The following is a 20,818-nucleotide window of genomic DNA, read 5'->3' on the forward strand; positions in this document are numbered from 1 at the left end:
TGACAGATCCCTGTGCACCAAAAATATGTTCCCAAACCTGCATTTCTTTTTACGGTGAATGTAGTTAATCGCGCTTGAATTTATAACCGGCCAGTTACCTATCATAGGTCCTATGGTACTTGTATCTGTCTTATTGCTCTCTTACGATGCTATAATCTACGGTAATGTGGGCGTTCCCCACCCACGGCATTTTCTCGAAGAATTTGGAAGAAAAAGCTGTTTTCTCCCGTTAACCAGTTTTTTTTTTTTTAAACTTTATTTAATGAAGTTATCAAAATACACAACCCAAAAAATGCACAGTCGAACCCAAAACCATTTTCCTACAGTTGAGTTGGTCAACAAAATTGCTAAACAGCCATTACATAAAATACATTATCAAGAAAGTGAGTCTTTCCTATAACAATCCCTCTCCCGTTATCAGTTTTTTTTTTTTCCCCCAAACTTTATTTGATAGTTAATACACAACTAAAACAATACATGAAATCCACAAACAAACCCAACACCATTTTCCTACAGTTGGTCAACAAAATTACTAAACAATTACATAAAATACATTGCCAAGACAAAATCTTTCCCATAACAATCCCTTATTCCCTGCACCTTAAACAAGTAGCGTCACTTGCGCTTTCTCACCAAGTGACCATGTGCAAGCCGAGCGCGCGCTCCACGTGTCTCAGCTCACGGGTGGCGTTCGACGAGCGCAACCATTTCAGTATTTATTATAATATGCGATTCGTTTCGACCAATCACTCTCTCGTCCATATGTCTCGCGGCCAATGAGAGCGCACCGCTGTGACTCACCAAATAAGGAGAGACAACGCCATAAAAGGAAACGTTAGATCTCTTTATAAGGAGGAAAGTAGAACGGTGCGATATATCGTTCCACCGGCAGGGTATCATTTTGAAAAGAAAAATGTTTGCCCGCGTTTGCATAGCTGCATTGTAGCTGCTGTGGGTGAATACATTCGTTCAGGTAGCGAGCTGAATGTGAGGCGGAAGCTGGCGGTATTTTAAGGTGAGGGGCGCACTATATGACGTGGCGGAGCGATCTCGGGGTTGTTGTGTGCGTCTTCCTTTTGGAGAACTGCGAGTCGTGTGGCTCTCGAAGGCTCCTACGCGCGCTGCCCGGGTCTGAGAGGTACTTTGCGCTCCGGCGGGTCTTTCCGGCTCCTCCGACCTGCTGACCGGCGGGTCTGCGGACAGCCGGCGTTCGGCTGGCGCTTCGGGGGCACCGCTCGTCGCCTGACTGTAATGCTACCGAGCCGCTCTGGCTCGGCACCAGCGGGGAACGGCTCATCGTCGTCCGGCAGGGATAGCGCGGCTCACGGCTCCTCGCTTCAGCTTCTCGGAAGCGGAGTTCCCCACGGCTTGACGAGGGCAGGACTCGCCGATAAACGCGCGGCGCTCGGGCGGCCGAAGGACGGCTCCGGGATGCTGGGAGGAACCGGCACAGGAGCCGCTTCGAGGGGCGGCGCGAGGCCGAGCACCGGCGCGGGGGGCGTCCTGCCCGCGAGCCTCCGCTACGACGTGGAGCGGGAAAATGCGGCCCGCGCGTGCAGCGGCTCCGAACCCGACTCGGACTCGGCTGAGGACGACGAGCTGCCGGGTTCCGCCACCGACAGCCAGCGGGGCGTGAAACGGGAGAGGGCCGAGATGGAGGCGGCAGCTGCGGGACAGGAGCAGGCCGGCGGCCCGGCGGGGGGGTACGGGATGACCCCGGGGGGCGTCACCGGGGCAAAGCCGGGCAAGAAGACTCGCGGCCGGGTAAAGATTAAAATGGAGTTTATCGACAACAAGCTGAGGCGATACACGACTTTCAGCAAGAGGAAGACGGGCATCATGAAGAAGGTGAGCAGCGGGGCTCTTCGTCACTAAGATTGAACAACATGATGATCAGTACTCAGGTGAATCTGCTCTGCGAGTCAGAAGAGCAGCAATTGTCACTGTGTGACCCGCGGCTTGTGCAGCGAGTCGAGTGTTTTACTGTAGTAATTAAGGGTGAGTACCTGGCTGGCGCAGTGACGTTTGAACCCACAACAAGCCTCGGGTTACCAGTCCGTGTCCTTAACGGTAACCCCCCCCTTCCCTTCTGTGATATAAGCCGTTCTGGGTCGCACTCTGAAAACGCTTCATTAATAATCAGCAAGCCGTTATTGGCGCGCGAGCTCCAAGCCTTTGCGCGAAAACAAAAGTTCGTTTTGCGCGCGCCCGCCCGCCCGCCGTGTTTACAAATAGTGTTGCGGGGGCGCGCGAGGCGTTCTGCGCACGTGCGCTCCTGAGTCCTGGGCGGCAAACGGGATGCTCCAGTTTGGCACCACCATGGCATCCCCATCCCACCCCCCGGCCCGGACAAAATGCACATCTGGTCTGCAGGAGACATGAACAAATAGTCTGTGAAAAGGTTGTCTTCTCTCTTGGTCTACAGAGGGGCAGTTTTGTATGTGTTCATACTGCTCTGCAGTCATCGTGCACAGTATCTGTCTCAGTCCGTTGGCTCAACGCATCATCTTGTGCCCCTTCGTGAAAACCCTTCGGAGGTCGCACATGTTGCAACAGGCGAAGAGCTTTAAACATATCTATGTATGTTCTTGGATGCTGAGAGGGATTCAGCAGTGCTGAGGGACATAGGTTCCTTCCACCACATCAGGGCCAAAAATAAGAACCAGCGCACTGATTTTGGACCTTTCCTAAGTGGGACAACCCAGTGGCCCAAGGTTGAGGAAGAGCTCTCTTGTTTGGGGTGTCCTGTAGGTATCGGGGTGCTGATCCTTTGACCATCTTACACGCCTTAATCAAAGCGCTGCACTTCATGTGCCAGCTACCGGTAGCCAGTGGAGAGAGAGCCCATCTCCCAAAGTCTCGCTGGTGTGTTACTGCAGCCAGCTGTGCAGTACCCCTTGTGTATGCACATGCCTGTAGCTGAAGGAGGGCAACGTTGCAAACCTCTGAGAAGATGCTATCTTGTATCCTGTTGCAAACTGTCATGTTTACGGGACCGAAAATGAGCTTTCACGTTTTGTTCAGGTCTTGGTGAACAGGCCCACATGTTGGCTGGTGCCCTGCTGAAGACTCGACGCCCACAAATCCTCTATGTGAGGAGGAGGAGGAGATGTGCACATATAGATACCCTGTAATAATCTGTTCCGTATTGCAAACCCTTCTCTGTTTCCACAGCACTTTGCCCGTAACGGACACCAAACGCACATGCTGTACATCCCATGCTGTCCGTGGCATCTCAGTTGCTTTGGTCATGTTTGGCCAGAATGAGCCTGTCGTCCAGGCAGATGGGAGTGACTCTGTGGAAGGCTGCTGAAAGCACAGCTCTTGGTCACGATCAATTGGCTCTGTGGATCTTTCGGATCGACACTGGCCAGCGAACGTGTACTTTTTATTTATCTTTTTTAAAAAATAAAGAAATCTACGCATTCATACTGTTGAACATTTATTGCATTTATTCCCAACAAAAACGTCCTGCGCTTGAGTACACACCCTCAAGTGGAGTTCAGATGGTGACCTTTGAATGAGGTCAGTTCCTGTCCCTGAGACTCCAACCCCATCTCTCGTACTGAATATTCAGTGCTGGGTTCGCTGACTTACCCGCTTTACCTGTCAGCAACTGAAAGGTCTGTTTTCGCAGTTGTGGAGAACTCTTCGATGAAGTTAGAGCAGTAGTAGTTTATGTCACGGCTACATAAATAGCTCTTGTAAGCTTGGATCGGACTTTATGTTCAACATAAAAGTAGTTTCTTATTAAACAGTGTCAAGGAGGAACTTGGGCTCTGCTCCAGCTGCATCTGCTTTAGTTTAACATCCTCCCCCCCGTCTCTTCTGTTGGGTTCAGCTTGGAGCGAGAGGCCTTTTGATAAAGGTCACAGTGGAAGGTGTGCAGAGGAGGTTACCATGTTCTCTGGTGAGAATGATGTATCCATCCATACAATCTGTTGTACCTAGAAATTTATTTGAACACACCTTGGAGAACACACTGACAGGAGGTGATGGAGCTCACACACGAGCTAGAGAAGATGAAAGGGGTGCCTCAACTGTTTTTAAAGGCTAGTCAATGTGGCAATTCTCCAGTGAAAAGTTAGCCCCCCTGATAACGTTGAAGTACAGTTCACTGGTATTTGGGTGTAACTCATGGTGACATTTATTTTGAACTTATACAAGAGACTGGACCCTTGCAGTTTTTTCTAGGAACTACCTAGAATTACATTCCTTTTTACTGTAAAGTGATAGTAGAGAAAGGTAGTGAATGAGTCATATGTCTACATTTTCACATGATGCACAGCATCAGTGAAAAATTCATAATGTTACCCATAAGGTGTTTCCCAACACTTTTTGAGACCATTTCCATTTTACTGACCAAGATGCACTTCCCTGATGGCAGGAGCCCTCCTATTAGATCAGGTGGTGCCTGCAGTAAATTACACTGCAGAATCCTTCACCACAAGAAGAAACGGCAAAGGATTTCGTTCATTTGTCACTTTGGTAAATATAGTTTGCTTTCATGTCACTGCATTTTGTTACATTAAAAATTCTTATCACTCATACCTCTGAGTCCTTATCATTGATATGTGCACCATAATATCTGAGTTTTATTGACATGTCCTACACCCAGAAAATAACTGTATATAATAAATCATTACATTAACTGCCTAATAGGCATGACTGATGAAGCACTAGCAAAGACATGCCGGAGTAGAACTGTGCTGATGTGGATCTGTGTAGTGTTGGATCCGTTTGGTTTGGTAACGAGCGTCCTGATAAGTGCTCCATAAAGGAGAAATATTTTTAAAATATCTCCAAGAACATACATGCGTACATATGGTACAGAATTATATGATTGATCCAGTGAGCTAAACAAGAAAAGACAAATATTTACCCAGGACAACTCTATTTGGAACGACGTATGCAAGTAAGATCAGAATTGTGCACGGGGAGAACGTAAAGTTTGCAAACCACAGATTTAACAGTAACAGCATTTGTGGTTAATGCATGCGCATTAGATTACTGCTTACTCTCATCAGTTGGTTTAACACCAATTTGAGTGTAAACAACTGACGCAGCAATGTACTTTAACATGAAAGTATACTTTTTTCTGGTGTTCATCTTTATATTGCTGAGAAATGTTTTGCCCTTGGATAACTGTAAGCGTAACACTTATACATTTGTCTTGTTTAGCTAAAAGCAGCACTTGGAGGTGTACGCTGGGAAGCTGTGATCGGCTTCTGCGGTGTCTTATAACATACATCCTCATGATCAAGTGTAACTAGTATCTTCTGAGATTCTCACAGGGAGCACCACATGATTTTAGGACTTCTGGGACATAACTGTTACAGTGAATTTAAAGTGAATGCTGGGATTTGATGTAGACAGCAGCTCTGTCCCCTGTCTTGACACAGAAATTGGGGTGTGGAGCCAACCCACGCTGACCTGTTGTTCTGATATGCCTTCTGGGTTGATCTTTAACCGTTAACCATGAGGTCTGCTGCAGTGTCCTTGGAGTCTTCAAAAGTTCAGACAAAACTCTAAAGCTGTGTTTGCATTCTGTATGCAGAGAGCTTCCCTCTGTGTTGTTGGAAGAATGTCCTGTAGTACAGCATCTGACACGGGTTCGCTTCGTGTTCCTCGTCAGCTGTCTGCTCTGTCCCTGGGCTCCTAACAGGATCATCTGGGAAGACCACGTTTGTGGGGCTTTGTGTTCGAACAAACACCTCTACCACTCGCTCACACACCTCTGAGCCTTGGCATCCTGGGCTCTTGCTGTGTATGCTGAGTAGGTTAAAATAACAAATCTGTTGCCTTGTGCCAAACACTGTCAATCCAAACTGTGGACTTGAAAGCTTGTGAAGAATTTTGAGCAAGTTTGTTCCAAAAACTTTTGTCAACGGTTTTGTTTAGGCCATGCTCAAAACATCTATGTAGTCTCCGCAATCCTGTGATTATGCTGTACCCTGTACGGTTCGTGTCATTTCCTCTGACGACCTGAAACTGCGGTATTACTTCCTCCGTAGCTGAGGTTTGCAAACTTCGATAGGTATCTCTGCATCCCCACTAGGGCTTCTTATTTCAACACCTACTTTCCCACCCACAGACGTCTTAATTTGGTGCATAGCTATGCTGGTCCAAACTGTTGTCTCTAGGTTTGTGAAGAGCTTTGGGTTCTGGGCCCCTGAGATCGAGCCCACCAGGTGATGCTGGGCTTCGACCCTAGAGGTATACTGTGATGCTCGCTCACCTGTTGCTTGCTGTGTGATGCAGGTGACGGTGTTTATAAGCCCTTAATTACATTCATGAGGGTAATGCTGATCAGGCTAGCCTTGTGTATGCAGCCAGAGAAATGCATCCTGGGACACCCCCGTAGCGTTGGAGGACTTGTTGGCTCGCAGTGGCAGTCTGATGCGTCTCTGTGTTGGCTCAAGTGTGACAGAAGGAGCATGACAGTGCTCTGCACACATCCCTCTCAGCACCCCCTACTCCTGTCTGTTGTAGTGTCAGTGTGCTTTCCTTGTAGCCGCAACAGCTGGTGGTCTCGTGTTTCATGGTATCTAGGGAACCTGCTTATTGTACCAGTAGTTGTTTTTACTCCTAACTGGTGTCCAGTATCTTCCTCTCTCTGTTGCTGACCTTATACTGGGTGATATTTCCTTGGTCTTTCGGGAGGTGGGTTCCCCACACAGCCTCTCTGACCTGTCTTGTCCTCTTCTCAGGCATACGAGCTGTCCACGCTGACGGGCACCCAGGTCCTGCTCCTTGTGGCCAGCGAGACAGGTCACGTGTACACGTTTGCCACACGCAAACTGCAGCCCATGATCACGAGCGAGACGGGCAAGGCCCTCATTCAGACCTGCCTGAACTCTCCCGACTCGCCGCCCCGCTCTGACCCCTCCACTGACCAGCGTATGAGCGCCACGGGCTTTGAGGAGACGGATCTCACCTACCAGGTGTCCGAGTCTGACAGCTGTGGAGAGAGCAAGGTGAGCCGCCCCCTACGTTGACTGTATACTGGGGAAAACGCAGTACTGGGAACAGCTAAGGAGTGTTGCTGTGGGTTCTTGATAGAAACAGTGAGGCAGTCTGAGAAAGTGTGTGGAATAAGGAGTCAGCTGTGTTCCTTTAGCAGGGTGAGATGTTCAGAGTTCTCCTCCACCTCTTCTCGTGTAGCTGACATGAGCTCCTCCGGTCCGCTGGGCACCTTCAGGGCTGCGGCTTGAATTGAGCGCACAGCTCCGTCCTTCAGGCATGTTTGTGAGCCCGATGAGTCTCATGGAGTGAAAACAAGTGGGTGACTCACAGCATGTGCATCACAGGAGGTGTGCGTGCTTGTGTTCACCCTTCTGGGGTGCCATGGACGTTTTGTTTCAAAAGAGAGTTCAGTGTTTGGAAATTAAATTGGCTAAAGCATAAAAACGATAGCTGCCAAGGTAGTTCCTTAGTAATGATGTTAGGCCAGATCTTATATTAAAAAAAAAAAAACTTTTAGGTCAATGTTTATTTACATGAGCTCTAAGAGTTTAAGGTGGTGTTTGGGCCATGGTTTACATGGTCCTAATGTTGAACTAAAACAAAATGTGACATGGCACTAAAATGAGCAGCCCAGTGGCTTTCGGTCCTAATGCGTGATAGTGTTTGTGTCACACCGACTGCACAAAGTGGTGAGCCACTGCAAATCCCCCCCCACCCCAACCAACCAACCCCAGTAGGGGTGTGAGATTAAAACCTCTTGAATCATGGCTTAATGGTTGAATCACGAAGAAGAGCACAGCAACACCCTGAGTCCTTCAATACTGTGTCTTCAGTTTGCATTTGCATGCAAGCTCTTGTGTGTGTGTGAGAGAGAGAGAGAACTTCGCATGACCCCACTGCATGTCTTGATTATCATAAATCACTTAATTTTCTGGAATAGCATCTCTGTTTTTCACAAGGAACTCAAAGGAAATGTTAGCTGTCTTTCTGATTTGGATATAGTGTGTGGGGGGGAGGGGGTGGATTGAAAAACACAGGACCGATGTGGCCCTCAGAACGAGAGGGAAACATTCGGCAAGAGAAAATTAAACGCATCGCGTGAACCAACACTGACATGCAGGTCCTGCCTGTGAGATACCTTGTCTATGATGGCAGGAAGGGGGTTATTACTGATGCCTCACCCCCATAATAATGTGCTATGGCTTTGGACCACAAAAAGTGCCTGTTCCAGAGAGCAGGTGCCACGTACCTAATTCATCCTCTACCCAGTGTAAATATCTCAGTGGAGAAGGGGATCAACAGAAAACATTGCTCTTGACAGCCCTTCCCCCACTTCTTCTGTATGTGCACTTATTTAGGTGCCGTGAGCCAAGTCGGAGCAGCAGAAACCCACTTGAGTGCAGCCCTCCTCATTGATAAAAATTAGATTCTGCCTCCATCGCCATATATGGTATGGTTTCCATGCCTGTTCTGCTGGCAGAGGCCCCTCACATTCCTTATAAGCTGCAGCTGTCCCTGTCTTTGGAGTTCTGGGATTTCGTCCCCCCCTTTTTTTAAGTGATGGGTGGGGTTTGAAAGCTAGGGTAGGGAGGAGAGCAAAGCATGCTGGGAGAGTGGCCGTCAAAGAGGACAAGTGGAAAGGAAACGTCCCTTGGACATAATTTTCTCGCTGTCTTCACCGTGCTTTGTCCTGGAGCAGCCCCTCCCCCATCCCCGCTGTCACAAGCTCTGGGAATGTGGGGGGGTGTCTGGCCAGCCCCTTTTACATCAGTGGTGCTGAGAGTTGGGGGGGGGTACTGTCATATGGTCTTATTACAACAGGTGTGTTAATGTAACGCTGCTGCTTCTCCAGTTGTCGCTTGTGGTCTTTGTGTGAACAAGGCCTGAGAAAGTGGCCTGTGGGAACCGCTCCACACGACTGCCCCCATTTTTTTGCCCAAGGATCACAGCGTGGGGGTGGATGCTATAAATCGCCCTGCTTTATCCGACGATATGCCATGTGGTGTTATGCTTTTCCAGCACAGGACTATGTCATTAATTTGTGGCTATCATGTTGTGTTGCTGAGGTTAACTGTGTCGCTTTCCCTCGCATGCATCTTGCATCTGGGATTTGAACCTGTGCAAGGAGTCTGCAACGCTGCAAATGTGAATCAGTGAAGGGTAGAAGCTGTATCATTATTTGTAAAGGTCTTTGAATTTAATGACTCCTTTATTGTTCTCGGAGCTCATTAAAGCAGCGGTCACCGACCGCTGCGTATTTCTGCATCCGGCTTGAGCAGATTGCTGCTATGAGGGTGTGTCTGTCGACAAGTTATTTCTCAATTCTAACTGAACGTTTCAGTCAGTGCTCATTTCAGACCTTTCCTCTACATTGTCTGTCAAATTGTACTTAGCTAATTGAGTAGTAAAAACACTTCATGGCAAATGTCATGAATATGTGAATTCCAATAGCGATCCCTGTGCGAAACCTGTGTAAAGTTCATGTGCCCTCAGTGAAACCGGGATGAGAAGTTGGAGTCGACTTGGAGCTGTTTATACTGAGTCCACTGCTGTTTCTCACTGGGTCTGAAAAGTGCCGTCAGTTCACGGGAAAGAATGTATACAGTCTCACAGCAAAGGGGAACCATCTGAAAGCCGACTCAGGTGTGCGGCTTTTTAAACACTCTTGTACGATGGTCGTCGGTAACTCTTTCAATGAAATCAAATCTTTGCTTGTCACTCGCTTCAGGAAAACATTTTGGTGGTTCTTGATGATGATCTCTGAAGGGTCACTGTGTGGCTTCCAAGATGGTTTTGGAAAGGTAAACAGAAGCTGACTAAAACCAAGTATGGGATCTCTGCTCCTTTTGGTAGTAAATCATGGTACGGCGGATAGAAGTCAAACGCAAATCAGTTCCCGGTTGGACTGAGCCGAAATCTGAATTTCCCCTTGTGCTCCCTCTATCAGTGGGGCTGTTTCTTTAGCCGCAGTTTGGGGATGGGGACAGCGGATGGGGAACGGGTGATATGTGAGTGCTGCTGAGATAGCGGGAAGTTACTTGACTCAGACGTGTGTCCAGGTTGCTTCTAATCGGTGTGTCCGCTTGAAGTGACAGACTGGACGGGGAAGGAGAATGACACACAGATGGGGTGTCAGGGGGTGGGAGTCTGGGCGTTACATGAGATGAAGGGTGATGTTATGTGGGCTATACCCACCCCCCCATCCTTTAGCAGGACTGGGCACTGGCCATTGGCTGAACCTTTTCAAAATGGGCTGCCTTGCCTTTTTTAGCAGTCCCAAGTGGGGCTGTGAATTCCATGTGCTTGGCAGAGGGACAAGTTGCGAGAGAAGAGCCAGCAAACACGAGGTTAGGGCTGCGAGAGGCTCCAGCCGTCTGCGTGATGCTTAAGTACCTGGAGGACAGGAGAAATGGGTCTGTCACTTAAGTTCAGCTTTCAGTCCTGTGAAATGCTGCTTAAAGTTGGAATCATGGGTTAAACTAAAGTTTTGTGACATTTTTAATTGCTTTTGTTACCATCTAATTTACCGTAATGGTGCACAGATGTTTTGAGGCCTTAAAAGCAAACATTTGTGTTTCCATTAAAGTGAGGTCCAGTTCTTTATCTAATGCATACTTTCCACAAAGCATGAACAGATCCTTCTTTGTCTTCCCGACTTTGGCATTACCGTAACTTAGTCTGTGTCTCTGCGTGTCAGTTTCTGAAGACCTCAAGCCAAAATCCCACAGGTGTTTCTGTTTACCTTAGTGAGGAAATGGTCAAAAACCAGTGGGGACATGGAATCAAGGTGTCAATGGGAAGTATCCACCTACAAGCTGGGTCCACAGAGCAGTAGGTGGATCTGACTGTGATTCCCACCCACCTTTGACCAAGTTGTCAGTGGAGCTTCGGTGAGCCAGTTCCTCTGGAGTGTCTGTTGTAGAGGGTGTCGTGGCAGCAGTCCACATGACGGAGAGGTGGCACATCCCATCCCCCTGCCTGCTACACCTCATCCCAGCTATGGTCAGATGCTTAGTGAGGCAGCTGGGGTTAAATGTAATATTGTAAGCCAGCGTAAGCCTCCCTGCACGTGGCTCTGCGAAGCAAGTCAGTAACTGTGTCCCCATGCAGAGTGTCGGTGGGGGGTCTGGGACTGGCAGGAGGTCAAGGTGCCCAACTGCACGCTTCCACGGCGCCCCTTCAACACATCTGTATGTCTGAAGTCGCACAAAATTTATATATGTAATTATACAATTTTTTTTTACAAGATATAATTCTTGTTAAATGGTTTTTTCTTTTTTTCCCTTTTTGCCCGGAGTTATGCTTAATTGGGATTTGGTTATACTGCAGTGCAGCACAGGATCCCATAACCCATCAGCAATATTTGCCCATGTCTGTGCTCATATGTCAGAAACACATTTATGTCCTGCTTCATTGCGTGTCTATCTAGTACATTTCTGTTTATGCCCTCTTTAACTGCCACTCTAGTTATATAAATCTTTTTGTTGGGCTTGGGGACTGTTTTGTATAAAGCAGTGTCATGTACTGTTTTTTCTTCATTGAACAATGTATGGTTTTTATTCCTCATAAAGTCTTGAAATAAAAAGCAGTGTAATTGAGTTTAGGGAGAACTGGAGTCTGTGATGAAAGTGTAGGCCAGTGTTTTGACCCTCTAACGTGTGTCCTTTGCTGAAGAGGTGATTTTGCTCAGAACGGCCAACTCAGTCCCCACTGGTGAGGCAGGTTAACTGTGAGCGAGGAGCTCAAGTTTCACTCCTCCCAGCTGTCTGGACCTTCAGCTGTTCGTGACGCGTTTGAGCCCCTGGGCGGCTCGTCCCGCCGCCACAGTGCTGTGTTTCGCTTCCCAGCCTTCCCTTTCAAACATCCTCAGCTGTTCTTTTTTATACTCACACTCTTTCATAGATGCTGAAATTCTCAAGTTGGTGTTGCCTTTTTTTTTCTTTTTTTTTTTGGTCTTCCCTAACGAACACTTCATGTCACTACTACAGTACCACCACTAGAGGCAGTACAATTAGTACTCAAGACCCTAAGGCAACTTGTCCTCTGCACTTTGTTGCTTTACACTTGGTCACCATGGTAAAAGAAGCTGAAGGTCAGTGTTGTAGCAGTGTTGACCCAGACCTGCTGTGTGAGGTTCAATGAGACTTTGGACTGTGGTGGACTCTGGGTGCTGCCCCCAGTGGACAGTGTCTGCTTTGTGTTTTGAGAGACAGCTGCTCCGATTGTCTCCATCCTGTGAGCTCTCACCTTTAACACACTGAATTAGTGACATATAAAACCAGCGGTGGCGGCACATGAAACAAAAGGCCCAAGAGCCTGGATTCTGATCCCAAACTGTCCTGTTGTCTGTGTGTCATCAGGCTGTAGTTTCTTTTCAAAGGAGGCGCAGGGATGAAACTGTTAAGCGGTTGCCGAACACCATCGTAGTTTGTACCTTCGGCGCTTGCCAGTCTTCTAGCGTCTGGGCAGCAGATGAAGGAAATCCAGCTCTCACATTCATATTGTGACACTTTCATTAAATGTGGCGTCTCGTACAAAGACTTGACGCAATTACAGTACGAAATCTGAATGAATATTGGATTATTTCTGAGGGAGGTGCGTGAATGCTACAGGAGCACTCACACCCAACCACATACGCAGCAAATTCTGTCATTGTCAGAAGCAGAGGATTTACTGCTGCTTTGGGTGCTTCATCTGCCTTTGTAGCAGCACAGTTGTTGCCCTTCTTAGACAGGTGGGAAACTGGAGCGACGACTCACAGTGGTGCAGCTACTGCCAGCGGTGGTGTCTGCAGTCCACTCTCACTCATCCTTTGTACCCCTGCTGCATTCTGCGGGGGGGCAGCAATGGATTCTCCAAGGTGTGGGTGGGCCACTGACCAGAACATTCAGAAACAGATGCAGGACTGAGAACCTTACAGTTGAGTAATCCTTCTTCAGATCATGAGTTTGTTGTAGGGAGACCTGCTGTAGGGCAGGTTGTCATGGAAACCATTCACAATAATAGAACACATTGTTTGTTCATTGTTTTCCCTATTTCTGTCAAGGATGTGTGTCTCAACTGCAACTGGGCATGAGGCTGAGCTACACATAAGTAGGGAGGGTGGCCCTCTTTACGTCATCTTTACCTCCCACGGTGTCTGTTTCTTGGTTCAAACTAAAAAGGCACGGTGTGGTTTTTTTGTTAGTAACCAAAGGTGCAAATTTACACTTGTACGTTCAAAGATGATTAAATTCGCTGTCCTAAAAAGGGATACTATGTCCATATCTTAATCTCTACTTGAGATGCCCTTGAAAGTGAGAAATCTGTAGATGCTTTACACAATGGATTATACCAGTGGTGATGTAGGAGGTGTGTCAGAAATCAACTATAGTAAATACTTGTTTACTCCTGCTACACCGCTACTTTGTGTTGTCTCTACAAGTTTAAAGTCAATCAGCCTTCATAAGAGGCGTCTCCTGCTCCACCATGTTAAAGTGCGTTGGCTGCTGATAACTTGTGGAACGTTGATCAGTTAATTTCCAGAGATGTAATTGTTGTAATATGGGCCAATTTGGCTGCACTAAACATGACTATGTGCCCATGTCCTGGATCCTGCTGGAAGTTGGCAGGACAATAATTGTATCCTCTCTCAACAGGACACACTGAAGCCTGCCTTCACAGTGGCCAGCTTGCCCGGCACCACCAGTGCACAGTCCACGGCACCAACTTCATCCACCACCATGCAGGTCAGCAGTGGCCCCTCATTCCCCATCACCAACTACCTGGCACCCGTCTCTGCTGGAGGCAGCACCAACAGCATCGCCGGTGCTAATGGCACAGTGCTTAAGACATCCGGAACCTCTGCTGGGGTCATGCAGCTGCCTGGGGCCCTCACCTTCATGTCAGGTATGCAGGAGCATTTTCTTGAAATCTCCACATAAGCAGTCAACCAAGTGACTGTCAAATTAAGTTTATATGTAAATATACAAGTATATGAGTGCCTTTTCCATAAGTCTGCAGCTGGGCAGGAGACCCATCTCCACAGAGGAGGTCCTGCTACCTGTAGCCTTTGTAGGGAACGAAGGAAGAACTCACGTGTTTTTGAGAGCACTGCCAATAATGACTTATAATTAGCAATGAATATTCAATGAGGGCTCCATGGCTCGTGGTGAAATGATCACAAAGCAATATTTAATGGGCTTGCAGCTCAAGGGAAGAATATGGAATAAGACACAGCCCTTCATTAGAGTAACATCGGTATGCTGTGTAAAACACGAGTATCTGAGAGGGGCAGAATTTCAATGCTAGTGTCACACTCTGGATGTTCTACAATGAAGGTCTTGTGCGATTCCATGTATAGATACTATTCTGTTACATTGAGTGACATTGATGTATTGGCCACATCCTTCTCTCCAAAGCCTTGTACAGTACAGAGTAAAAGGGATTTCATCAAGACCTGATGTGCAGGAGCGGCACTCCGAAACAGACAAGTTGTCATGGTCAACATGGCCTGTGGACGCTTGCTAGGATGCAATAAACCCGTAGGGAGACGGGACGGGTCTGTCGAGTTCCACTGTGCCACCAGTACAGGCAGAATCATGTCAAGTGGTACTTAGTGTTATAGGGGAGAAGCTGAAGGTACAGCAGCTGACATAGTAGTTAGAGCCATATCCTTACAATCAAAAGATCCAGGCTTTTCAATCGCCTTGAGCATGGTATTAATACCCTGAATTGACAGTAAAAAATGATCCAGTTGTATACTTGTATTCAGGGACAGCTGGTAGTGTTAGAGCTGCTGCCTTTGGACACAAAAGTTGCAGGTTCGAAACCCACTCTCAGCTGTAGTGCCCTTGAAGCAAGGTACTTAACTTAAATTGCTCTAGTAAAATTCCCAGCTGTGTAAATGGGTAAATATTGTAGTAGCTTAACATAAGTTGCTTTGGAGAAAAGTGTCAGCTAAATGAATAAATATAAATGTTAACTGTTTGTTCTGCTCAGGGTCACGGTGGTCCAGAGCCTATCCAAGAACCATTGGCTGTATAAATAATTATAAATCTTACATTGTTTCTCTGGAGAAAGGTGTTATCAAAATGAATAAAATAAATAAAATGTGTGATGTGGCTGATGCATAATAGCAGGGTAAACTGAGCAATGAAACAAGGAAGTTTGGACTGCTCCCATTGTGGTTTGCGTGTATATGCTACAGGCACTCCACTCCCCCCTGGCACCCCCACCATTCCACTCAGCCAACTGCAGCAGCACTCGCTGACCATCCAAGGCCAGCAGGGTCAGACCATCACTGCCACACCGGCACCAGCGCAGCAGGGCCAGCAGGCAGTGTTTCGCTTTCCCGCAGCCGTCTCACTCACAGGTTAGTGTGTGTACCCAGGGGGAGGAGGAGGGTAGTGGCAGAAGAGTTGAGAACAGGCAAAATGACTGTCTGCTGCCACCACCACAGCTGTCAAGGCTTCTCATTCACAGTCATGTGGGCAACACACATTCTCTATTTATAATTGACAGTAAAAAAAATACTGTGTGGTGCTCAAAGGGGGAAATAACTGACTTTTTAATAAATAAATATATACACATGTGCAACCTTATAGCACTTGGAATACACTGAAAGGTCAAGGGGTATTTGAGTGAGAGACTGGGGTAGCTCACACCTGGAACCTGGAGTTTGCTTCCTGCGCAATAAAGGGTAAAAATGTAAAATGATTGTCGGCCTCCCAGGTGGAGCAATGCCTCAGCAGCTGCAGGCCATCCAGGTTCATCCAACCACACAGCAGAGCTCCACTGCCAGCAGCAGCAGCCCTGAGGTCTCCCAAGTCTCCACCAGCTCCACAAGTAAGTGAGAGACTGGCGGGGTGAAGCAATAGCTTTAGTGCACCTTTAGCACGCTACATTCTTATTTCCTTCATGGGATGTTTGATTTGCATGTTGGCCAAAGACAAGTAGCTCTGCTTTTCCCAGCAGACGGACGACCTCCTCTACATTTAAATTGCAATGAACCTTACTAGGTTCTAGGTGGACACACACTTGCTTACCATGGTGTTTTGGAACAGTTCTATGCTTGGCACAGCCCACTTGGTCTGTATTCACAGTAGAAATACTGAGAGCTGAAACACACCAGATGCTTTTCAGTGCAAACACTGAACATTCTGCACACTTACGGGTGTTATAGTGCCACCTGCAGTACAGTGCACACACTGCCGCTGCGTGCGTGCGTGTGTTAAAAAGTACATTTATGTTTAAAGTGCTTCTGTCACTTTGGCAGGTTAATCAGCAATCATTACACGAGAAGTTATATGGATTTTAAAAATGTTTTACAGTTGGCCAAGGAAGTATGAGATCTTTCCTGAAATGGAGTAGAAGGCAAATTCTTTGTACTTGCAAGGATACTGGAGGAGAATTTGCTCTTCAACTCTCGATTTGCCAGTCGGTATACTGTAAATGCCCAGGCTTACCTGTGGTCTTGACCTTTGGGTATTGATTGAAAGATATGCAGATGGAATGAGGTTCCTCTGAAGGGTAGCTGGAGTCACACTTCAGGACAGGGTAAAGAACTCACTGATCTAGACAGCTGCTAGCACATGCTTGCTGGGTGGTCCACATAGCATGGTCCACTGGAAGGAGGCTGCAATTTATGCTTAGAACAGACTGCATCGCTTGGGTAGCTCAGGAATCCTGTGGATTCCCAGGAGAAACTGGAGCCCATCCCTATGGGAAGGGAGGTCTGGTTTGCATTGCTTGACTAGCTGTGACTTAACTGTCACCAGAATAAGCTTTTCCAGAACATTAATACATGTACAGTATCTTTGCTTGCTCTTTGCACACTATTGTTTTTTTTACAAAGTTTCTATGTGCTTTTTGCCTGCAGTGGGTAAAATACTGGATGTGTAATCTCTTTCCCTTTCTTATGCTACAGTGAGTCTCCCGGCCAGCATCGTCACATCGTCTGTACCCACATCTGTAGCAGGTCACATGATCTATCCGAGCCCCCACACAGTGATGTACGCCTCAACGCCCACGCTGACTGACGGCAGCCTCACTGTGCTGAACGCCTTCCCACAGGGACCCTCTGCCATGCAGGTCTCTGCACAGGGCCAGGACACAGGTAGGCTAAGAAGTCCGAGGTACTAGTGAAGGTGCTGTCTTGTGGGAGGGGCCAAAAGCCAACTTGCGGTTTTCCTTATTTTTGTGCATGCATCTCCTTTTCCAAATACATTTGATTAAATCAAGAATCCAAGTGCTGTACATGTCTGAACTCTGTTGAGGCACTGGCCTAATGCTGAGATCATGGTCAGATCAAAGAAGGTTTGGTGCAATTGTTCTCCTTCCTCTCTACCGCCACTGCAGGACCAGTACCTCATGTGTTCCTCACAGCACCTGTTTCTGCAGTGCAGATACACCCGGTATGGCAAGATCTTTTTCAAACTTTTACTCAGTTAGCTCATGGTTTTCTGCAAATCAATGTATAATGTTAGGCTACCTCTACCTATTTACCCATTTATGCAGCTGGGTAATTTTACTGGAGCAATTTAGGTTAAGTAACTTGCTCAGGGGTACTATTGCTGAAGATGGGATTTGAAGCTGCAGTGTCTGGGTGCAAAGGCGGCAGCTCTAACCACTACACTATCGGCCACCCCGAAACAAACCCCTTAATTCCCTGAGTAGTTGACATGCCATCATGTGTAGAAGGAATCTCTCCAAATACAGAAATGCAGAACAAAACATTTTTCTGGAGCTGTCCTACCACAGTATGTGGTCATTTGATTGAGTAAAAGATTCAACTATTCTGCTAACTTGACTCTTGGCTACGTGACATTACTTTAGGATGTCTTGTTGAAAATAATTAAGTATCACTTGAGCTGTCATGATCAAGACAAATTTACTGTGACCAGCTGAGCACACACATCTCTCTGTCACAGATGGTCATTGGTCAGCAGTCGTGTGGGAGCAGCAGTAACCTGACAGAGCTGCAGGTGGTCAACCTGGACACGCCTTCCCACAATGTGAAGAGTGACTGACAAAGCGCTCCATGAAAAGCGGACGCTCAAAAAGGAAACTTCCATCATTAATTTGCTTCCATGATATTTTTTTTTATTTTTTTATTTTTTAAAAAAAGCATCTTTAGACCTAATGTGTAAACACTGCAGCATAGGAAGGAGAGGATCATTTCAACATCCTATGTCCTTGTGTGTGTCAGGTTCTTTTGTGCTTAAGTTACGCTACAGGTGTTGTGGCTTCACGGTTCAGCCAAAGATATGAACGAAACAGTGAAAATGAGTACAGAGAGACTTTAAATGGGGAAAGTATCAGATCTAAGGAAATCTGTAAAGGTGTTTTTTTAATCAAGATATTTTTAGCACACTGTACAATGGCATGCGGCTGTTATTTTTGTATGTATATGTGACTTATTTAATATTTGCGAAGGTATGTGCATTAATGTAATCTAAATATATATCATGAGTGCTGGTCAGGAATGAATCAGTATTTACTGTGCTGAGAGCAAAAACAATGATTCTCTGCTGAAAAACAACAAAATACAATAACTGCAGACCACATTGATGCTTGTGAAGATGAATGAATTGGCAGGTTACACAGGACCATGAACACAACTGTACAGCTGCCTGCCATCTCCTCAAGACCTATGGCCAAACAGCAAGTGTCATCAAGAAGGAATACAAGCCCCACTGCTATGGGTCATCGTGGAGATGCAGCATTGATGCTCGGTCATAAAAAGTGTAAGGTAGCCAAGGCCACTGGACAAACAGTTCCTGCAAAGCAATTCTTACCTGTCCCTGTATGGTTACTGCTCTGGCTGTCTTTAGGCCAGTCTTGCCTTGTTCTTAGGAAACCAGGTTCTGAAGCATAAATCTCACAGTAATCCACAAAACTTTGATTAGAAAACTTTAAAACGTAGCCCATAAAACCACCACTCGCTTGTGTTCAAGCCTGTATTTGAGCTACTTGTGGCAATCCAAACCTAATTTATGCGCAAGGGAAAAATCTCCAGGCTTTTCTATGGCAAACTCTTCACTGGGAGCCAGAGTGACATTCCTGGAAACCAGTTGTGGCTATGTATCGACCTTAATGTGTAAATCGAAGGACAGTTAATATAGCTGAGAAACAGCCCTGTGGAAGTGAACAGCAGGACTCTCCCTCTGGCCACTCTTCAGACATCTCTTTGCCAGTAGTTGGTCATGATAGTGACCACTGCTATTATTACTTAAAACAGTTCACATACAGCAGCCTGGATTCTTTGGCATTTCTTTTGTGTGTGTGTGTGTGTGTGTGTGTGTGTGTGTGTGTGTGTCAGATTTCAGACTGATTTAGGGGTCCTTTTAAGCAGACAGCTTAGCTTTACAGTCTTTATTTTGACAACCAGCCAATGGTCACTAGAGCAAAATACAAGAATGGAAAGTGCCTCAATTATTTAATACAAAGTTGTAAATGAACAATTTTACTCTAACAAGGTATCAAAACATTTCAACTTCAAGGATGTTGATTTTTGGATGAACTGACAAACCTGTTTAGGGGAAACGCTGACAATGTTATGCCTCAGGCTTACGATGCATCACGAATAGCATGAGATCTTGTACACATATCCATAACTTATCAACCTGGAGTTTTCCTTAAAGTTTGAATAGTTTCACAGCAAACTGCAGAGCAGTCTATAAACATGCTGGTTTCACCTAAAAGAATTATGGTTGATTCCAATTTGGTCAGTGCTCTCTGTGTAGTCTGCATGTTCAAATGGACTGGAAGTGCATCATTTAATTTTAAGGGCACACACTGTGTTTGTGTGTGTGTGTGTGCGTGTGCGCGTGTGCCCCCATATATAGATATTTACACACAGACACACCGTTACCCTGGTTCTGTCATCCTTCACTAAGTGGCTACTGTTTGTTGTGTAACAATCATACAAAGGCACCGTCACCCTCTTTCCCCATTTGCCTAAGTTTGCCAATGAACATGAAGTCGGTGTCAATGGTGCTCTAGATGCTGATGTTTCTCTCTGTACCTTAATAATGGGGTTTGTGCTGACCTTTTTATGAAAAGATGTTATACACTATGTGTAAGCCTTTAAAGTATGTTTTTTATCAAGTTGTTTTGATTTTAAAAACGTTCAACAAATGCAGTAGGAACGTGCTTAATTCTACCTTATTTCCTTCCAAAACACTGACTATATAGTTTGCAGTGCTGGATATTTTATTAGAGATCTTTATACTCGAATCTTTACCCTAATGTTTATAACAGTACTGAGAAATTACAAAAAAGTTTAATGCCAAGAAAATTATTTTTTTCCCTACAAGATCAGCAATGGCCTATTTTGTTTGCTTTGGTTATAACGACGCCTTCAGAGGAATAGAATGTACAGTGCTACGGTATCATGGAAACGGAGGCTACTTTGTCTTTACTTAGTTTCTAATGACTGTTTTTCCCCTCACATGTTTGTACGGACTGTACAGAGCTTTTTGTAATAATAAAATCTGCAATAACTGTTTGACACTGCCGAGATTCGTTTCCTTTCGGCTGTTTTACCACGCTTGTCCTCTGCAGCAGCGGGTCCCACCGACTGGCGACGCACGGGCGCCTCCCGCGGCAACTGGCTCAATTACACGGCGGCTCATAGACCGCCGTTTTCTGCGATGTTCTGCAACGTATGGCCAGTGTGCGGATTTTAAGTAATTGACGTTATGTAAAAGAAAAAAAAGCAAAGTATTTCAAAGGACTTTGACGGTATTTGGGCCCTGTAGCTTTACACTATATCATAGCTCAGACATTAAGCGACTTGAAAACCACACATCGGAACGCCAAATAATTAAATAAAAATTATTCTATGCGGAATAATTCACATTCTGTTTTT

The 20,818-nt window shown here is 46.3% G+C and overlaps 1 protein-coding gene across 1 annotated transcript; it reads left to right on the forward strand.

Annotated features, from left to right (window-relative positions):
* The first annotated feature begins 921 nt into the window (after positions 1 to 921).
* On the forward strand, positions 922 to 20,790 carry srfb (serum response factor b). Its single transcript, XM_018740121.2, has 8 exons — positions 922 to 1,848; positions 6,711 to 6,977; positions 13,605 to 13,854; positions 15,155 to 15,319; positions 15,679 to 15,792; positions 16,874 to 17,062; positions 17,305 to 17,360; positions 17,877 to 20,790. Exons 1-8 carry the CDS (start codon positions 1,252 to 1,254, stop codon positions 17,973 to 17,975), a joined length of 1,737 nt encoding a protein of 578 aa, XP_018595637.2. The 5' UTR covers positions 922 to 1,251; the 3' UTR covers positions 17,976 to 20,790.
* Positions 20,791 to 20,818: the final 28 nt, after the last annotated feature.

Source organism: Scleropages formosus, chromosome 4 (assembly GCF_900964775.1).
Source record: "Scleropages formosus chromosome 4, fSclFor1.1, whole genome shotgun sequence".
In the NCBI taxonomy this organism is placed as follows: Eukaryota; Metazoa; Chordata; class Actinopteri; order Osteoglossiformes; family Osteoglossidae; genus Scleropages; species Scleropages formosus.

Bases quoted from the DNA above. Each gene is read 5' to 3' on its own strand.
- srfb (XM_018740121.2), top strand. From the start codon at position 1,252: ATGCTACCGAGCCGCTCTGGCTCGGCACCAGCGGGGAACGGCTCATCG. The intron at 15,320-15,678 runs GTTAGTGTGTGT...TCGGCCTCCCAG, and splicing joins CGCAGCCGTCTCACTCACAG to GTGGAGCAATGCCTCAGCAG. The intron at 15,793-16,873 runs GTAAGTGAGAGA...CTTATGCTACAG, and splicing joins AGTCTCCACCAGCTCCACAA to TGAGTCTCCCGGCCAGCATC.